This window comes from Anastrepha obliqua, chromosome 1, assembly GCF_027943255.1.
Source record: "Anastrepha obliqua isolate idAnaObli1 chromosome 1, idAnaObli1_1.0, whole genome shotgun sequence".
NCBI classification, from domain to species: domain Eukaryota; kingdom Metazoa; phylum Arthropoda; class Insecta; order Diptera; family Tephritidae; genus Anastrepha; species Anastrepha obliqua.
In genome coordinates this window covers 159,448,655-159,466,974 of record NC_072892.1, presented here as the reverse complement: position 1 = coordinate 159,466,974, position 18,320 = coordinate 159,448,655, and the positions used below count along the sequence as shown (strand labels likewise).

Below are 18,320 nucleotides of genomic sequence, written 5' to 3'. Positions count from 1 at the left end.
TTTCTGATGTGAAACATAGTAAACTAAAAAATATGAAAGACGAGTATTCACAAACCGAATTCATACAAGGTAATATCACCTAAGGTGGCCGCCGTAGACGAATGGCCAAGCCATTCGGAATTCAGAGAGAACGTAGCTTCGAATTTCGATGAAATACCAAAAAATATCTGCCGTTCGGAGTTGGCTTGAAACGGTAGGTCACTGCATTTGTGGAACGACATCTAGATGCATGGTACAAATAGAAGGAGGAGCTCGACCAAACACCTAACAGAAGTATACGCGGCAATTATTTTGTTTTTTTAATATCAGTGAAACTGTTGATTTGTTTTTTTTTTTTGTTTCCTGCGATTTGAAACAAATAATATATTTTTTGTTCATTTGTTGACCTTCTGATTGAGATTAAGATGTAAATTTTGTTTTTGTACTAATTTTTTTATTTAATTTTTATTGTTGTCTAATCTTTTTCTTTTCACTTTATTTTATTTTTGTTAATTTTTTTCATTTCTTTGTATTTTATTTCGTTTTTTTTTCGTTGAGTTTAACGTTATTTAATTTTATTATGGATAAGTTCGTGCGGTTTTACAACAGATGGCGTAACTTGATTATTATTCCATCGATCCACATTTCCAAACATTCATTGGAGAGCTACTGTCGTAAGGCACAAACGTCAGTATAAGTTTTTTATTTGAAGCGTAAACAACAATATTTTTACCACACTTGAAAATGTCGAATTTCGTGCCAAATAATGTGTTTTTGCGGGGAATTCTTTAATATGAAGAAAAAAGCAGCCGAAAGTCATCGTATCTTGGTGGAAGTTTATGGTGAGCATGCTCTAGCTGAGCGAACGTGCCAGAAGTGGTTTGCACGCTTTAAAAGTGGTGATTTTGGCCGCGCCGCCAAAGTTCATGGATACCGAATTGGAGGAATTGCTCGATCAAGATCCGGCTCAAACGCAAGAAGAGGTTGCAAAAACTTTGGAAGTTGATCAATCAACCATTTCCAAACGTTTAAAAGCCATGGGAATGATCCGAAATTCAAATTTCAAAAAAAACCGCACGAACTTATTCATAATTAAATTTTTTCGAAATTTTGTTTTTGTACTCATTTTTTTAATTTAATTTTTGTTGTTGTCTTTTTTTTCTTTTCACTTTATTTTATTTTTGTTTTTTTTTAATTTCGTTGTATTTAATTTTTTGTTCATTCAATTTAACTTTATTTAATTTTATTTATTTCTTTTATTTGATGGTGCTTAGTTTTTTTTATTGGGTTTAATTTAACTACATTTTTCGATTCCTTTCAGTTCAATTAAATTTTGTTCTATTTAATTTTTTTTTCATTACATATTCCTTCATTGCATTTCATTTTATTTTATTTTCATTTAATTATACATAATTTCACATCGTTTTCTTTTTTATTTTATATTTTTTCATTTCACTTGTATTTTTCATTTAATTTTTTTTTTTATATTATTTGGTTTCATTTTATTTTACTTTAATTTATTTCTTTTTCCATTTGGTTTTCTTTTAATTTTTTCATTTCATATTGTTTGATTTGGTTTTATTTTATTTTTTTACTTCAGTTTATTTATTCTTTTATTCAATTTATTTATTTTTTCTTTCGATTTTTCCTTCCATATTATTTAATTTGGTTTCTTTTTATTTTATTTTACTTTTTTTATAATAATTTTTTTTTTTTGCTGTTCATTTTATTTTATTGTTTCCTTTGTCTTTTTATTTTATATTACTTTATTTTTCATTTTATTGTGATTTTTCTTTCGATTTTTTAGTATTTCATATTATTTGGTTTGGTTTCATTTTATTTTGTTTTAATTTATTAATTTATTTTTTTCTTTCTTTAATTTATTTTTTTCATTAAATTTTTGTTTTTGCATTTCATTTTTTCCCTTTTATTCATTTTATATTATTTTATTTTTCATTTTATTTTATTTTTTCTTTCGATTCTTCATTATTTCATATTATTTGGGTTGTTTTCATTTTATTTGGTTTAACTTTAATTAATTAAACTTTAGGAGCTTAAGGATTGAACAAAAGTGTCATGACATATTATTTAATTTAATTCAATTTTTTTCATTCCATTTATGCTATTTTGTTTTTCTGTTTGTTATATCATATTATTTAATTTAGTTTAATTGTATTTTGTATATTTGTTTTCTTTCTCATTTCATATTATTTGATTTGGTTTTATTTTGTTTTACTTAATTTTTAAATTATTTAATTTTATTTTATTTAGTTTTATTATTATAGTTTTTTCTATGCATTTTATTATTATTATTTTTTTATTTTAATTATTTATTTTTATTTAATATTATGTAAATTAATTTCAATGTATTTAAATTCAGTTCATTTATTTTATTTTTTTTTTCTTGCATTTCACATTACATATTTAATTGGCTTTAATTGTATTTTTATTTTGTTTCAGTTTTCTCCATTTCGTTTCATTTATTTTATTGTTGTTTTTGTTTTTTCATATTATTTATTTTCTTTAAATTGTACTTAATTATTTATTTAATTTTTTTTCATATTTTTGTTTCTTTGCTTGCATTCCATTTCGTCTCATTTATTTTACTTTTATTTTTTAGGTCATATTATTTCATTGAATTTCCTTTTATTTTATTTTATTTCACTTCATTACATCATCTTATTTTCTATTATATAGTATCCTATGCTTCTCTATTATATTATATATTTAATTTTTATCTTAATTTATTTACATTTTTGTATCAATAATTTATTTTTTTTATTTAATATTTTCTTGTCTTTATACCTTATTTTATATTATTTCAGCATATAAATTTAAAATATCTATAGTTTTTTCATTTATCGTAATAAATTAATTGTTCACCTTTAATTTTATTTCCATTTAAATTTTTTTCTTGGCTTTTGCTCGCTTATTTTACGTTAATGATTGTATTTTATTTTGTATTATTTCATACATTTTATTTTATTTAAGTTAGTTCACTTCTGTTTTTCATATTTTATTATTATTCTTTCGCACTAATTTTGAATTTCCCCTCTTCATCATTTTATTTCATCGAATATAGTGCCTAGCATATTTTCTTTATTTTTTTTCTGATTTGCAATTTCTCCTACTCACCAATCAAATTATTCGCCGTTACAATGATACAGCAAACAAATAAAATCGCTGTGGTAATTCTGTAGTGGCAGCGAAAAACCATATTGTCGATAACGGCACGATCCAAAAGACTTCGAATTTTCACAAAGCCGGAAACGGCTGAGACCATCCCAAAGAGGGCCATCTTGTTGCCGTAATCCTCTCAAGCACTAATTAAGCAACGGATCTCCTTTCCTGGTATCTAATTTGCCTCCAAACGTGCGTCGCTCAGTTCTTGTGATTTTCTCTCTTTTTGCTTTGTTTGTTTTTGCGTTTCAACTGTAAGAATAACAACAAAAAAATACACATTAATTAATAACCAATAAAGAATTGTATTTAAATTTAATTACAATATTGCGCAACCTTTTTGCATACAAATTAAAGAATTGCGACATTTGTGTACATTAATTTCATTGATTTGTTTATTAACGTGATTTGCTAGCCGCGTCACATACATACACACATACGTGCATATTGCCACCGGCTTTTATGCGCTTAACCGGCTATATTTGCAAAGTTTGTGTGTGTGCCCACCCGATTTGCGTGCACAGTTAATTGAAGCCGCTCAATGGGTAAGAGTCGCGCTAGACTACATTTAATTGCTGAGTATTTATAATTAATTTCTTTTTTTTTCTCACATTGCCAGTGTGACGTTTAGGCTGTAACTGTCTAGCTGTGAGAATGCATAACTTAAACATTTATGGTAATCGCTAAGATTATCAATGAAATGTGTAAAACAGTAATAATTATAATACTCCTATTGTCGCGTGAAATAGTAGTAGGGTGCATGATCTGGAGCTAATTATTGCTTAGTGGTGTGAATTGGGAGAATTTGAAGATAATAATGAAATTTAGTGTAGTTTAAACTGATGAACTGAACCCATTAATGAGTGTTGAAAAAATGTATAATTGCAGAAACTAATTTTTAATTAAACAAATTTTTACAAATGCAGATTTTAAAAAAATAACTAAATAAATAATTGACGCGTACACTTCTGTTAGGTGTTTGGCCGAGCTTTTTCTTCCATTTGTGGAAAGCGTCTTTATGTTCTTCCCCACATGGAGAGACCTACAGTTTTAAGCAGACTCCGAACAGCAAATGACTTTTTTCTGAAGAGCTTTTTCATGGCAGAAATATACTCGGTGGTGTGCCATTGCCTGCCGAGGGGCAACCGCTATTAGAAAAAGTTGTTTCTTCATTTTGTTGTTTCAGGCAAGGAGATTCGAATATTCGTACTCTGAATGGTAGTATCTCAGCAACTTATCCTGCTACGATAGCCACCTACCCATAATCAATAATGCTAATAAATCTCAATGCATCACCATATAAAGGGTGATCGATTTAGAGGTCTCGGATTTCAAATTGAAATAAAACAACGAAAATTCAAATTGATTGGGCAATCTTTATAAATTTTATGTAGAACCATTCATGACATTAATTTTTTTAAGATAATACCTTTGAAATGTTGGTCACAACTACGACGCAATTCGGCTATACGTACTCAGAATGGCGGCCACGCTCCAACCGGTTCGGCTACGGCGGCCGCAAATGCAGAATTTAATTCAACTTTAATTTGGCTTCATCTCAAAAATTGAAATTTCGAATAGAAAGTTGATTATTTGTGGTTTTTTCGACCCTCTAAGTAAACGAGAGCTTTCAACTCGAGTGGAGTTTATAAATATTAATTTATAATTTTTTACTTTTTATTTGAAATGTTTGTAATTTTGTCCAAAATGTTACGATAACGCTTTATTACGATAATGCTTTCGGTAAAGAGAGTTGACGAAGCTGAACTCGCGATCTTTTCAACTAAAATTTTCGAGAATTACTCTCACTACGACCAATACTCAAAATACGTCAGATGGTCGTACTTAGCTATGATTGTTGGTAATAGGAGTATTCACGTAACTGATTCATTACTTGTTTCAACAATTCACCGATTCAACTCCATAAAAGCTATGACGCTGTGAGAAACAGATCGCATTGGGCGGCACAGGGAGAGTGACTGTTATTCGACAACAGATGGTGAGTCGCACTTTGTATGCCAAAAGTGCAAACTCTCCATTACTGCAAGAGTGTCAACCAGGAAGATATTATACATTATCCTATTTTTAAATACCAACAAATGTAATGTAGAGATCTGACAGTAAAAGTAGCTGATATGCGTGAGAGAGAGAGATTGAAATGATTACGACTGTGAGCCCTCGACCTTTTTAAATCATAAAGCTAAATACACACCAGGCAACCGTTGAAGCAACGGTTGCAGCAACGTGTTGCCTTTGTTTAAGAAACACGTTGCGACCGTTGCTTCAATCTCAGTATTGTGTATAACTGTGGTGCAGGAAAGGTATGTACAAGCGGAAGATACGTAAAATTAAATTTTTTAAATGATCGACGAAATGCGTAAAATTACTTCTCTTATTATAATTGACGAACTTTTGTACGAAAATGAGGAAGAAAAAAAATCTGGTCCAAAAATTGGCTTTTAAAAAAATCGAATTTTCGAACGAGAGGCTGCTGAAAGAACTGAAGGAAAATGAGCCAGCGGACTATAAAAATTACATGAGGATGGACGAAGCCCTGTTTAGAAAATTGTTGGACTTCGTAAAGGCCAAAATAACGAAACAAGATACCATAATGAGAGAGGCAATATCAGCAGAAATTAGACTGGCAATAACTTCGCGGTATCTTGCAACAGGAAACGCTTTTGCGGACTTGAAATTTTTATCAATTTTATTGTATTCATTTTTTAATTGTTCGTATGCTTTTTTTCTAAAAAATTTTTATTTTTATATTTTTCACTACTTATATCCCACAGCTCTCTCAAATTTTATATTCGTTAATAAAATTAACATAATTTTCATTATTTTCAATTGCCATTTTTTCCTTTTTCACTATATTTTACTCCGCACGAACCTACTTCTTTGCTTGTGTTCAACGAACTGAACGAGTAACAGCAGTAAACAATGATACACACGAAGCAACGGTTGCAGCAACCTATCCCAAAAATCAAATTTATTTGATATTTCAGGCAACGGTTGCAGCAACACGAAAATCATTTGGCAACACAGCTACACACGAGGCAACGGTTGCTTCAACATGGCCGAGTTGCTGCAACGGTTGCCTGGTGTGTATTTAGCTTAATAACTACCCTGTGTTACGTTTCGGCACTCTTAATTATTCTAGTATTGTATTTATTTTCTAGCACTTGAATCCGATTTGAAAAAAACTCGTTTCTCCAAAGAGAGTCGTAGTTCCCCCACTGAACAAACGCCTTTGCAAAAAGTCAGAACATTCTGCTTTACATTTATCCTACCCGTGATGATGTAATGCCGCATTAATGAAAATAATAATTAGTTTCATGAATACCTCTTATTTCAGTTTCAACATAATTGAGTTATGCGCCAGTAATTCATCCTTATTTATCATATTTTTATGTATGTGAATAATAATTGAGTTTTATTGTAATTAAAGTAAATACATGAATCACTGCTTCAAGTGACATTAAAGCTCGCAACCTACGTGTGTATGTGCGTATGTATGTGATTATTTTTATCATATCCTCACATTGATTTCTGCATAATAAAGAAATGAATACGATTATCCGAAATGCTGGCGCACTTTTATACCACGAGAAATATGATAAAAGTAAAAGTGTATCGGTGCAATTCAGTTGAATTGCTTCAGCGGTTAATTATTATTTTTCATTAAAATTATGAGATTTATTTCTGCGTAAATGGATAGGGTAACTGTTACACAAATATTTAAACAGTGGCCTTTATTTCTCAACGTCAAGAGCAAAAGCATCAAGTCCGCAAAAAATGTGTTAAAGACTGATACCCACAGGTGTTTTCTGCACGTAACCAAATGTTTTGACGTGATAACGCCTTATAATTCGATTTAACGGCTGCACGCACGAAAAAATGTGTCGTTACCTTGCTCATTAGTGTTACCTTGCTCATTTGTCGTTACCTTGCTCATTGCCGTTACCTTGAATGAACTGCAAGCGAAAGCGCGGAACGAACGACAAAGCAAACAAAGCAAACGAACGGCCACGTTCGACTGATATGTTATGTTATTTTATGTTATGTTATGTTATGTTAATGTTACCTCATTCTCTATATCCATACAAAATATCTATCATACAAATAAAATTAAAATTTTCTTTTGAAAAATGCAACCATTCAATCAGTATTTTCTTATGACGTTATCACGTTAAACTATCGTCAGTAAACCGACTTTACAGACAACCTCTTTTTTTAAACAAATAAAAGTAGTCAAGATTTGGACTAATCCAATGAATCTTGTAACTGAAAGCCGTGGCGGACATATTTCGGGTGTCATTATCAAAAATAAATGTCATTAAAGTGCACCTACTACTCTTTTTACACGATAGATACTTTCCCAAAAAATTCGTGTAAAATGAGAATTAGGTGGAAAAAATATTTAAAAATTCTTTGTAGAGTTCACTTAAGAATTTATTTTGTGCTTACACATTTTAATAAATTAAATATATTATAAGAAATAAATTATTAAGCGGCGAAAGCAAATCTACCGAGTCTCAGAGGCTTTTCCTGATACTAATTTAAACGTTTCGTAAATGCGTCGAAAAATCTCACTCTATTGAAAAATTCATAAAATATTCAAAATCGTGTTAAAACAAACAAATTCGTGTGGAAAAAGATTTTTTTTCTTCTTAACTCGAGTTAAATGAAAGAAAATTAGGTGTATCCCGAACGTATTTTCGACAACCGTTTTTGTGGAGGAGTGTAGGTTAGGTTATGGTGGTAGTCGGTCTGCACGACCAACTCACTTAGACATTACAGGTCCGTTATGATACCACTGTGCTGCACGGAAACCCCATTTACCTTCCTTTGTGGAACGATTTTGTGGCTCTTATTAAACGTAGAATTGATCCCAACCCCACGCCAGACAGCTCTGTAAGAGAATTAAAAAAGTATTTGGAGGAGTGTAACAAATTAATTGTTTATGTTGCATCCTCTTCGTACTATCGAAACAAAAGTTTTATTTGTCCCGATTTACACATAGAGACATCTGGAAGAGAGCCACTGTAAATTCTCTTTTGATGCTTCTTTCGCGGTCACACGGGCAGTATTGTTTTCGGTAACATTCATTGCTATTGACGTTTACTTCTTTAAGTTTGACAATACGAATAAGGAGCACAATGAGGGTCGCCAGTGGGGGTGGGGGAAAAAATACCTCACTCTTTCCTGTCCGTCTGTCCATCTCCCACGAACAAAATCTTTCCCTTTCAAAATGCTTCCCTGTGTAAATCGGGACTATCAGTGCTAGTAACACCCTTAAAAATTATCCTTATCGTAGTGTGAATTCTTGTAGGTGTTGTAGTAGCATAAACATTCTTCATGCATGTAAGGGGAATGATGCTGGAGTGACAATCCCGACTGCCATGGCAACAACGAGTGTGAATTTATCGTTGTACTGAGTTGGGTAGCCCATGGAAACACGCTAATTGTCACGGTTGTTTTTTGTTTTTGTAATCGCTTTTCTGTCACACTGGTAACGCTGCCAACAATGCGGTTCGCACCTTAGATGGTGATGAAAAAGTTTCTTCATTTATGATGTTGCATATTTTTATATAATTTTTATTTAATTTTCTAATAGCGGTTGCCCCTTGGCAGGCAATGGCAAACTTCCCAGTGGATTTTTGCCAGGAAGAAGCTCCTTATAAAAAATCTTTTGTCGTTCGGAGCCGGCTTGAAACTGTGGGGCCTCCGTTTGTGGAATAATATCAAGATGCACACCGCAAATAGGAGGAGGAGCTCGGCTAAACACCTAAGAGAAGTGCACGCGCCAATTATTTATTTATTTATTTTTTTTTTTTGTTTTGTTTTGTAAATACAAACAAAAAAAGTGCACAAAGGCATAACGCTTGTGATTAATATAGTAAAAAAAAACCCGCTTGACCAAAATTAATCACCCTAAGGGAAGATTTTTTGTTATTAAGACTTTTGAAGTCGACAGTGGCAATATACAAATAGCCAACAATGAAGCGCGTAAAGATCAAAATAGGGATTTCCATCATTCAAAATCATTTTTTTTTTATTTAGTAAAAACGTTATTCAAAAAGAAAATTGGATCACTTTGATCTATTATACTCTTCTTTCCCAAAATCATTTTTTAAGTTATTAAAAATGGGTGATTGATTTTGGGCCACCTTTGAGCCATCGTACATATATAAAAATGTGTTTTTGTTTTTTAACTTTTTGTTATTTTTTATGTTTTTTTTTTAATTTTTTTTTTGTTTTTTTTTTTATTTTTTTTATTGCTTCTTTAATTTGTTTTTTATTTATTTATTTTTTTTTTTTTTTTAATTTTGTTTTTATTTTTTTTTTTATTTTTTTTTTAATTTATTTAAATTTTTTAATTTGTTTTCTATTATTTTCACACTTTTTTGTTATTTTTCTTTACGAAAATTTGGAATTTCACCACTATAATCAATTCATCCACTCCTATATAGCGAATCATCCTATATTTAAGCAATCGCACAGTGTAGCCAATTTCGTATTCATGAACTCGAAATTTTCTGATTTTTTTTTTCAAATATATTAAAAAAAGATGCACTTATCGTACTTATACTCATTTGCTTGAAAAGTGTCATAAAAAATATATATAAGGTTGTCAAAAAAGTCTTGCGGTATTTCCGCAAGCTTGTCTTTGCAAGCGCGTAGTTCTAGTTGTATTCGTCGCATCGGTTCACGCTAGAGCTTTTTGGAAAGCTCTTTTCACGTGCTAACACGTGTTTGATTAATTGTTGTTTGCTTTTAGTCGTTCGTGAGTTATAGCGTCGCAAACATGGAGCAAAATAAAGAGAAAAAACGGCATATTTTACAGTACTACTACGATAAAGGCAAAAATGCATCTCATGCTGCCAATAAAATTTGTGCAGTTTATGGACCCGATACCGTTTCCATTTCCACCGCACAACGATGGCTTCAACGTTTTCGTTCTGGTGCAGAGGTGATCGAAGATGCGCCACGGTCCGGAAGACCTGTCGTCGAAAATTGCGATAAAATCGCTGAATTGATCGAAAGAGACCGGCATAGTAGCAGTCGTAGGATCGGCCGAGAGCTGGGCATGAGTCATCAAACCGTTATAAACCATTTGAAGAAGCTTGGATTTAAAAAGAAGCTCGATGTATGGGTGCCACACGACTTGACGCAAAAAAGCATTTTTGCCCGTATGGATGCATGCGAATCGCTTCTGAATCGCAAAAAAATCGACCCGTTTTTGAAGCGGATGGTGACTGGCGATGAAAAGTGGGTCACTTACGTTAACGTGAAGCGCAAACGGTCGTGGTCGAAAAGCGGTGAAGCTGCCCAGACGGTGGCCAAGCCTGGATTGACGGCCAGGAAGGTTATTCTGTGTGTTTGGTGGGATTGGCAGGGAATCATCCACTATGAGCTGCTCCCCTATGGCCAAACGCTCAATTCGGACCTGTACTGCCAACAACTGGACCGCTTGAATGCAGCACTCATGCAGAAGAGGCCATCTTTGATCAACAGAGGCCGAATTGTCTTCCATCAGGACAACGCCAGGCCACACACATCTTTGGTAACGCGCCAGAAGCTCCGGGAGCTCGGATGGGAGGTTCTTTTGCATCCACCGTATAGTCCGCATCTCGCACCAAGTGATTACCACCTATTTCTGTCCATGGCGAACGAGCTTGGTAGTCGGAAGTTGTCCACAAGAGAGTCCTGTGAAAATTGGCTCTCCAAGTTTTTTGACAATAGGGAAGCGAGCTTCTATAAGAGAGGCATTATGAAGTTGGCATCTCGTTGGGAACTCGTCATCGAACAAAACGGCGCATATTTGACTTAAATCGCATTATTATAACCAATTTTATGAACAATTGAAAATTCAATAAAAATACCGCAGGACTTTTTTGACAACCTTATATAAAAAATGTCCAGAAAAATAGTTGCAGAATTCTCCCTTTACTATACCTCCCTAAGTAAAAGTACAAAAAAAAAAGTTAAAACAAAATTGTATGATTAATTTTGCGCCACATTGTATCTATTATATATCATAGATAAATTTAAATATATTTATAATACCAAACTTAAAACCTTGTAATATTTTTATTCAAGAAAATTTGGAGTTTCACCACTATGACCTATTCAACTACTCTTACGTAGTGAATCATCCTGGAAATTTTCTGATTTTTTTTTTTTCAAAAACATTAAACGAGTTGTATTTATCGCTCATTTCCTACTTCAATAGTGTCATAGCTCAAAAAACCAAAGTGTTGAGAAAAACGGCTGCAGAATTTTCAATTTACTATGCCTCCCTAAGTAAAAGTAAATACTTATTTCCATCTAATGAGGTACCATTAATAGATATCGCCATGAATTTTTTACACAGCATTCAAGAAGTGCTTGTGGTCATTTTTATATAATATACTTTTTTTACAATGACGCTATTAAAGTGAATGAACGATGCGTATTTAAGAAAACCGCTGCTGTAAATATAAATATGGAATGCTTTGCTATTGAGCTCAAAATCTGTGACATTCTCAAAAGTCACTTCAGTAAATGCCCCTCTGCTTCATGTTTAGTTTTATAAAAAGAAAAAATATGTCATTCGCCGTTCAGAATAATCAATTAGTTTTCGAAGAGTTACTGCAGTAAATGCTCTATGCTTTATGCCTACATACATACCTACACATGGTGTTAAAACTAGCCATTTGTTGCAACTGTAGCAACATGATAACCTCGGCCGCTGGTTTTTTTTTGTTTTGTTTTTATTTTGAACTCGCCGCAATTTCACAATTTTAAAAGCTGCTACAAGCCGGGCGTTTGCATACGCATAAAACGTCGCATTAAAAAATTTGTTTAAATAACAATTAAAAACGTTTTAAAAATAGCAACTAAAAACATTAAAATTTAAATAATTTTAAAAATAAAAATTTAAAAAATAAATATTAAAAAAATAAAAGTTAAAAATAAATATTCCAGTAAGCCGATTTTAAAGTTTTCACTTTACAATGTAAGTAAAAAATAAATCAAAAAATTATTCCAATGAGATTTCCCACTCAAAAAAACCAAATTATGTGACTCTCCCAGCAAATGAGTGTTATTTAGCTGCCTACATTGTACCTTTTAGCGCCATTTTTCATTTAGAACAGCTCAAATTTTTGAATTAAAATACGCTTTCAAATGCAAATTTATTTGAAACTTAAAAATATCAATGAGCAATGCGTAAGTTTTAGTTCTTTTTAAAACTTAACTACCGTCCAGTCACAAATATGTAGGCAATCATATCAAGGCATATACCGACACACACTTGGGTTAACTGTAGATGTGTGCTATATTTGAGTTCTTTAACCACACTCTTTTTAGCTATTGTTTTGTTTGTGTTTTTCTCTAATTTTTTTTTTTTTTTGTGTTTTTGCTCTTTTTTTGTTTTTTCTTTTTTGTTTATTACTCCGGTCTGCGATATTATTCAATGCCAGAAATTTGCATTTTCACCACATACGCACTCACGCGCACACAACTACATAAGCATAATTTATCCACCAAATACATATGTAGGTATGTATGTGTGTATGTATTTTACTCGCAGCTTGAACCTTCAAACCTTCCAACTCTTTCGTTCGTTTAGAAGGTGTCATAAGCAAATGTTTCATTTCCAGTTCTATTAAAATTTACGACTTTTCCTCTCTTTTTTTGTTTTTTTGTATATTCGAAATGTTGTTAACTGTTGCTTGTGTTGCCTCATTTTTAGGTATGCTGTTGTGCTCACAGATCTCTCTGATGTCTCAACCATATTTGGAATATTTGTGAGCATACATTTTCTTATATAAAATTTAACCGTAATGTTTTTGCTACATGTTGCAGTTGCTTTAAAAATGCATGCGGACTTTGTAGAAGATAGAAAGGAGGGGGGAAAGCACAAAACATATGTGCGAGCTTTGAGCACATTTCTTATTACGGGAGTGCACTCCTTTGCGCCTCTGGAATGTTTTTTGTTTTGTTTTTTCGTTTTTTTTCAACTCGCTACAATTTCGAAACGGGTTTTGAGTCTTCGTTCTTGATTCTGGAGTGTCGTCAGACGGCTGTGGCTGATGCCACTCTTTCCCGTCCGTCTGTCTTGCTGCCGCATTGGTAGTGTTGGTGGTGGTGAGTCTGCTTTTATACTGCCTCCGTGTTTGTGCGTGTGTGTGTGTGTGTTTTAGAGTGGTTTATGACCCAAACTCCAAACGAGATGTTCTTGATGCTTTGCATGATTTCAGCTATTGCTTTCTTTACAGTTTTAACACATATCTTTTTATTGCTTCCTTTATTTTATCGAAAATTAATGGTATTCAACTTTTTCAGTTACTTTGTTTTCTTTTATGCAAATTTTTTCTTATATTTACATACATTTTTTTTGTATTTGTTGCTTTCACGTAGGTTTTTGCGATTTTTTTTTCGTTTTTGTTTTTGTTGTATTGTCTACAACATCTTAGCCATATAATAAATTATTTATTTATTGACAAGTTGCTAGTTTTTCGTTTAGCCTTACCTTTTGAATTTTGAATGATTCAGTAGTAAATTCATTCCATTTATAGAAGAAGCCTTGACTTTCTATGTACTTTTAAAATCAAATATTTTACTTTAAAATTTTTGTTTAATTATTCATTTAAATTGTGTTGCACTTTCTCAATTTTTATTTCCTATTTTGTATATTTATTTTATTCACTTTTCTTTTAATTTCACCCTCGTATGTGCTACTGCACTTCAATTTTTATTTCACTACAGCTTCTGTTTAGCCTATTCTCGTCAAAAACTTCGCCGCATGTGTATTGCAATTACATATGGAAAAAATTACAAATGGACGTTTTTGCTACTGTATCTGGAATGACTTGACTGGTTGGTTGGTTGGTTAGTTCGTTCGTTTGTTAGCTGGCAGTTTTCGCTCTACTGTTGAGTGATATTGATGGAGTTGTTGGTAGTGTAGTGTTAGTAGTTCTTGTTGTTGTTGGTGACACTGTGGGCCTATAGTTTGTGCTTTGCCACTTTGATCGTTATTGCGTTTATATCGTCCGGCTAATTCTACCAATCTTTTCGCCTTCTCAAATCACACTGGTGAATGTACTTTCAATGAGCGGCTCACGAAACCCGCGCTGAATGAAAAACCCCAACGGCAACGTTGGCAGCAGCAGCGACAACATCAACTGCAGCTTTAGCGCGTTTGAGCTCAGTGGCTAATGGCCGCGCGCAGAGTTGCCATGTGCTAGATCGAGAATACTTTTTTTTGATAATATTAATGTGCATCACCAAATATGCGGCGGCCGCCGTAGCCGAATGGGTTGGTGCGTGACTACCATACGGAATTCACAGAGAGAACGTAGGTTCGAATCTCGGTGGAACACCAAAATAAAGAAAAACATATTTCTAATAGCGGTCGCCCCTCGGCAGGCAATGGCAAACCTCCGAATGTATTTCTGCCATGAAAAAGCTCCTCATAAAAACTGCCGTTCGGAGTCGGATTAAAACTGTAGGTCCCTCCATTTGTGGAACAACATCAAGACGCACACCACAAATAGGAGGAGGAGCTCGGCCAAACACCCAAAAAGGGTGTACGCGCTAATTATAGACATAACCAAATATGCAATCGATATTCTTCGGTGAATTTAAAAATATATGTCTTAATAGCGCTTTAATAATATTTCAATTACTCTAAAAATCAGACTATTTCCGTTAATGCGGCGAATAACTGTTGAAACTTCACGAAACACACGCCGAAATCAGCTGTTCCTCTCAAGAGTGATTACTATTTCGTTATGGTGAAAAAGAAAATATGGGGGGAATTTTGGCTGCCACTTCACTTGGGGCTTCGGCATCGGAATTCTACACGATCATTTCTCATGGTTTCACACACTCATCCAATCAGTCGTTGTTCAAACAGCAACGACGTTTCATTGGTTGACTTTTTTCGTACTTCACCAACACAAACTCATTTTGTTTTTGTAAACACATCCCAAGTGACATTAGCCCATCAGCTGATTCTGCAAAATTCTGCTTAATAGCACTCCTCTAAAAAATGTTTCACCATGACTTCTTCTAAAAGTACCACAACAGAAAATATTTATAGTATGAGACGGTGTTTTTACAGGGAAACTTTTGTTGTTTCAACTTTGTGAATTCTCTTTTAGTGTTGTCCGCGACGTTCACACAGGATAACTCCGTTGCTTGCAATTGTTTAAGTTTTTAGTCTACAACAAATAACAAAATTGAACAAACATAGAGGGCTCCTAGTACTTCTCCAGCGCCGGAGCGCAGAATCAACGAAGCCGCTGGATCTTTATTCGCCGCCGTCGCCAACATGCAAAGGTCCAAAAATCTTCCGCTGAATCTTTCTCTCAAACACTCCAAGAGGCGCCTCATCGGATGTTGTTATCGTCTAAGCTTCTGCGCCATACGATAGAACGGACATGATGAGAAGCTCATATGGTGTTGGGCCCGCAATCTATCGTTGCGGATTTGAACTAGGTATTATTTGAAGAATGGTAACACTTAGCTGTCATCTGATTTGACAGAAAATTAGTTTTATTCTTCCGCTGAACGAAAATGGTTGTGTATACGTTCAAAGAACGCTGGGAAATATTGCGACATTACTTTGAAAATCATGGTAATGTTTCAGAATGTGTACGAAAATACTTTGCGAAAAAAGTCAGAGAAACTGGGTTGCTTATTGACAAATCAACGCGTGCCCGACCAAAAACCGTGCGTACACCCGGCCAGTGTTATGCCAACAAACCAGCAACAATTGATGGACTGAAGACCAACATACGCGATGTCATAGCTGAAATACAGCCGCATACAATCGAAAATGTGTTGAAAAATTAGACCGATCGTATGGGATGGTGCATGGCTAGCCGAGGCAGCCATATGAATGAAGTTGTGTTAAAATGTTAATTTAATGTTTAATGTTAAAATTAAAAAAAAGTTTGGAAAAATATTGAGTTTCTTTTTATAGCATTTTTAATTCCGTAAAATTATAGCAAGAGAGGCAACGATCTTTTCAGTAGGCGCCGTTATTCAGTATTGTTCGTCATTTTATAATACAGACTTTTTCTCCCGCAGCATTTACAACCTGGAAATTTATTTTCCAAATCCACTTTGAGTAAGTAAGCGCCAAGAGCGCTTTGCTCCAATTTTTTGTATTCAGTGGAGAGGCTCACTTTTATTTCGGAGGCCTGGTGAAAATTGTAAATATTGCCAATTTTGAATTCCATCTATCGAAGCACGGGAGCACCACGAGAAATGTACTATTTTTTCTATTGATCGTACGTATTAAAAACGAAAAAATTGACCAGCATAAAGCAATGCTCAACAGTCTGTGTTTCCAAAAGTGCTTGAACTCAATCTGAAATGCCTTTGTTTCAACAGCAAAGTGATAAATATTATATATGCTCGGTAAATCGGTGGCTTCATTAGCTTCCAAAATCATATGATTTTACGTGTTTAGACTATTTTTCAAGGGGGCTTTCAAAGTTATTAGCTTCGTACACACTTTGTAAAAAGCATATTGATGTTGTCCTATAAATGAAGTTAAAACAAAAGTTTCATCCCACCTCCAGACAGCAAATTGTTTTTATAGAAACATTTTTTCGACAGAAACTTTTATTTAAGTTTATCATTACTTGTCGATGGGCAATCCTAGTTAAAAACCACTTTATCGGGCATTTTGATAGTATTAATATCTGCACACTCGGAATCGAGTTCAGCTGATTTTTATAAAAGAAGAATTAAAAGTAGTTGGTTTTTTAATTAAAAAATTGTTAGTCTTCATTAGGATCGGCAGTGTATAATACCTAAAAGAATCAATTGTTCAGATTGTTAAAAAAGAAAGCTGTACATATTTTTGCACTGAATCTCTGGTGCTTTCCAATAAAATGTGTGTATTTATAGAGAAAATCACTTTTTGATTATTTTTATTTTATTTTTTTTTTATTTATATACTCATTCATTTGTTTTACGGTTATTTGAGTAAACATTTTAAAATTCGTTATTCATTGAGAAAAAAGAACACATTTTATTTCATTGAATTAAGCAATTTAACGTTTGGCAATCCTATTTTGTATCTTTTGCATACCAAAAACTCTTCTAATACTCTCCCGCTCTCTGCGCGTATTTCGGTAGATACATACATTTATATGTGTGTGTATGTCAACTACTCGCTGGTGCTTTGGCAATGAGTTCGCTTATCTCCACATTCAGCGCTAACCAAAGAACTCGGTTAACAAGCGTTGATCCAAGCCAAGAAATGCAGGAGAAATATGCATTGTTGCATTTCGTTCGCTTACAAACTCATACAAACTCACTCATTCAGCATATTTCCATTTTCCACTCTATATTTACCTTCGCCACCAACGCTCTCTCTCTCTCGCGCTCTCTCTGAATACCAACATGACCAAAGTCATGTTCAACTGAGCGCATTCAGCCTTCATAAAAGTGCAGCCCTGTTTGTGCGTATGTATCCATACAATACATTTACACGCATCTACATTTGTGGCGCTGATCCTGACAATTCTCATTGCATTGATCATATAAATTCCTACCTGGTGTGTTCCTGCACGTTTTTCTTCTCCATTCGAACATTTTTACAATCGTTTTGTTGTTTTCGTCTTTACTGGGATTCTATAGTCGATATATTGCCTGTTGCTACCTTAAATTTCAATACCTATCGCTTGGAAGTGCGGCTTGTTGAATGTGGCTGCTTTTTGGATTCCGGCTTGTCTGAGCAGAATTTTATTTTCTTTTAATTTGCATGCAAAAGAAATTTGTGTACATACATATGTAGGTGTGTAGATATTTGCAAATGTATGCAAGTAATGCATGAGAAGCCAGTAAGAATCCCTTCTTCATTTGTTTTTTTTTTTAGTTGTTTACTTTGCTTTGGTTTCTGAACCTAAACAGGCTTGAAGAGTAGAGAAACTTGTTGTTTTGGCTTGAAGAGATCAAATGAAAGACTTCTTCTGAGTCATGAGGCCATCAAATAAAATGCTTTGAAACAATCGAGATTCCCTAAAACAAGTTGGAAAAATGCATAGATAAAATGGAACTGAATTCCAGTGACTTTCGTTGAATGTTTTTTAGCTTCTTGTTTAGCCCCTAGCGGCTTTTTTATTTATAAATTCTATTTATTTATTGAATCAAAA

At 33.5% G+C, this 18,320-nt stretch overlaps 2 protein-coding genes across 4 annotated transcripts in view; one reads left to right on the top strand and one right to left on the bottom strand.

Moving 5' to 3' along the window:
• LOC129239011 (dedicator of cytokinesis protein 3) overlaps nt 1-18,320 on the top strand; it is a 166,696-nt gene that overhangs the window by 103,268 nt on the left and 45,108 nt on the right. The gene's annotated exons all lie outside the window — the stretch shown is intronic.
• Nucleotides 1-18,320, bottom strand: part of LOC129239026 (innexin inx3) — a 37,418-nt gene that overhangs the window by 9,153 nt on the left and 9,945 nt on the right. The window contains exons 1-2 of one of the 2 annotated variants that reach the window (XM_054874294.1): nt 13,679-14,245; nt 3,115-3,411 (exon numbers count right to left, since the gene is read on the bottom strand). In XM_054874294.1, the coding sequence (XP_054730269.1) occupies nt 3,115-3,277 (163 nt within the window). In that variant the 5' untranslated portion in view covers nt 3,278-3,411; nt 13,679-14,245. Of the gene's footprint in view, nt 1-3,114; nt 3,412-13,678; nt 14,246-18,320 lie in introns of those variants that run through there. The other variant, XM_054874304.1, reaches the window with a different exon arrangement.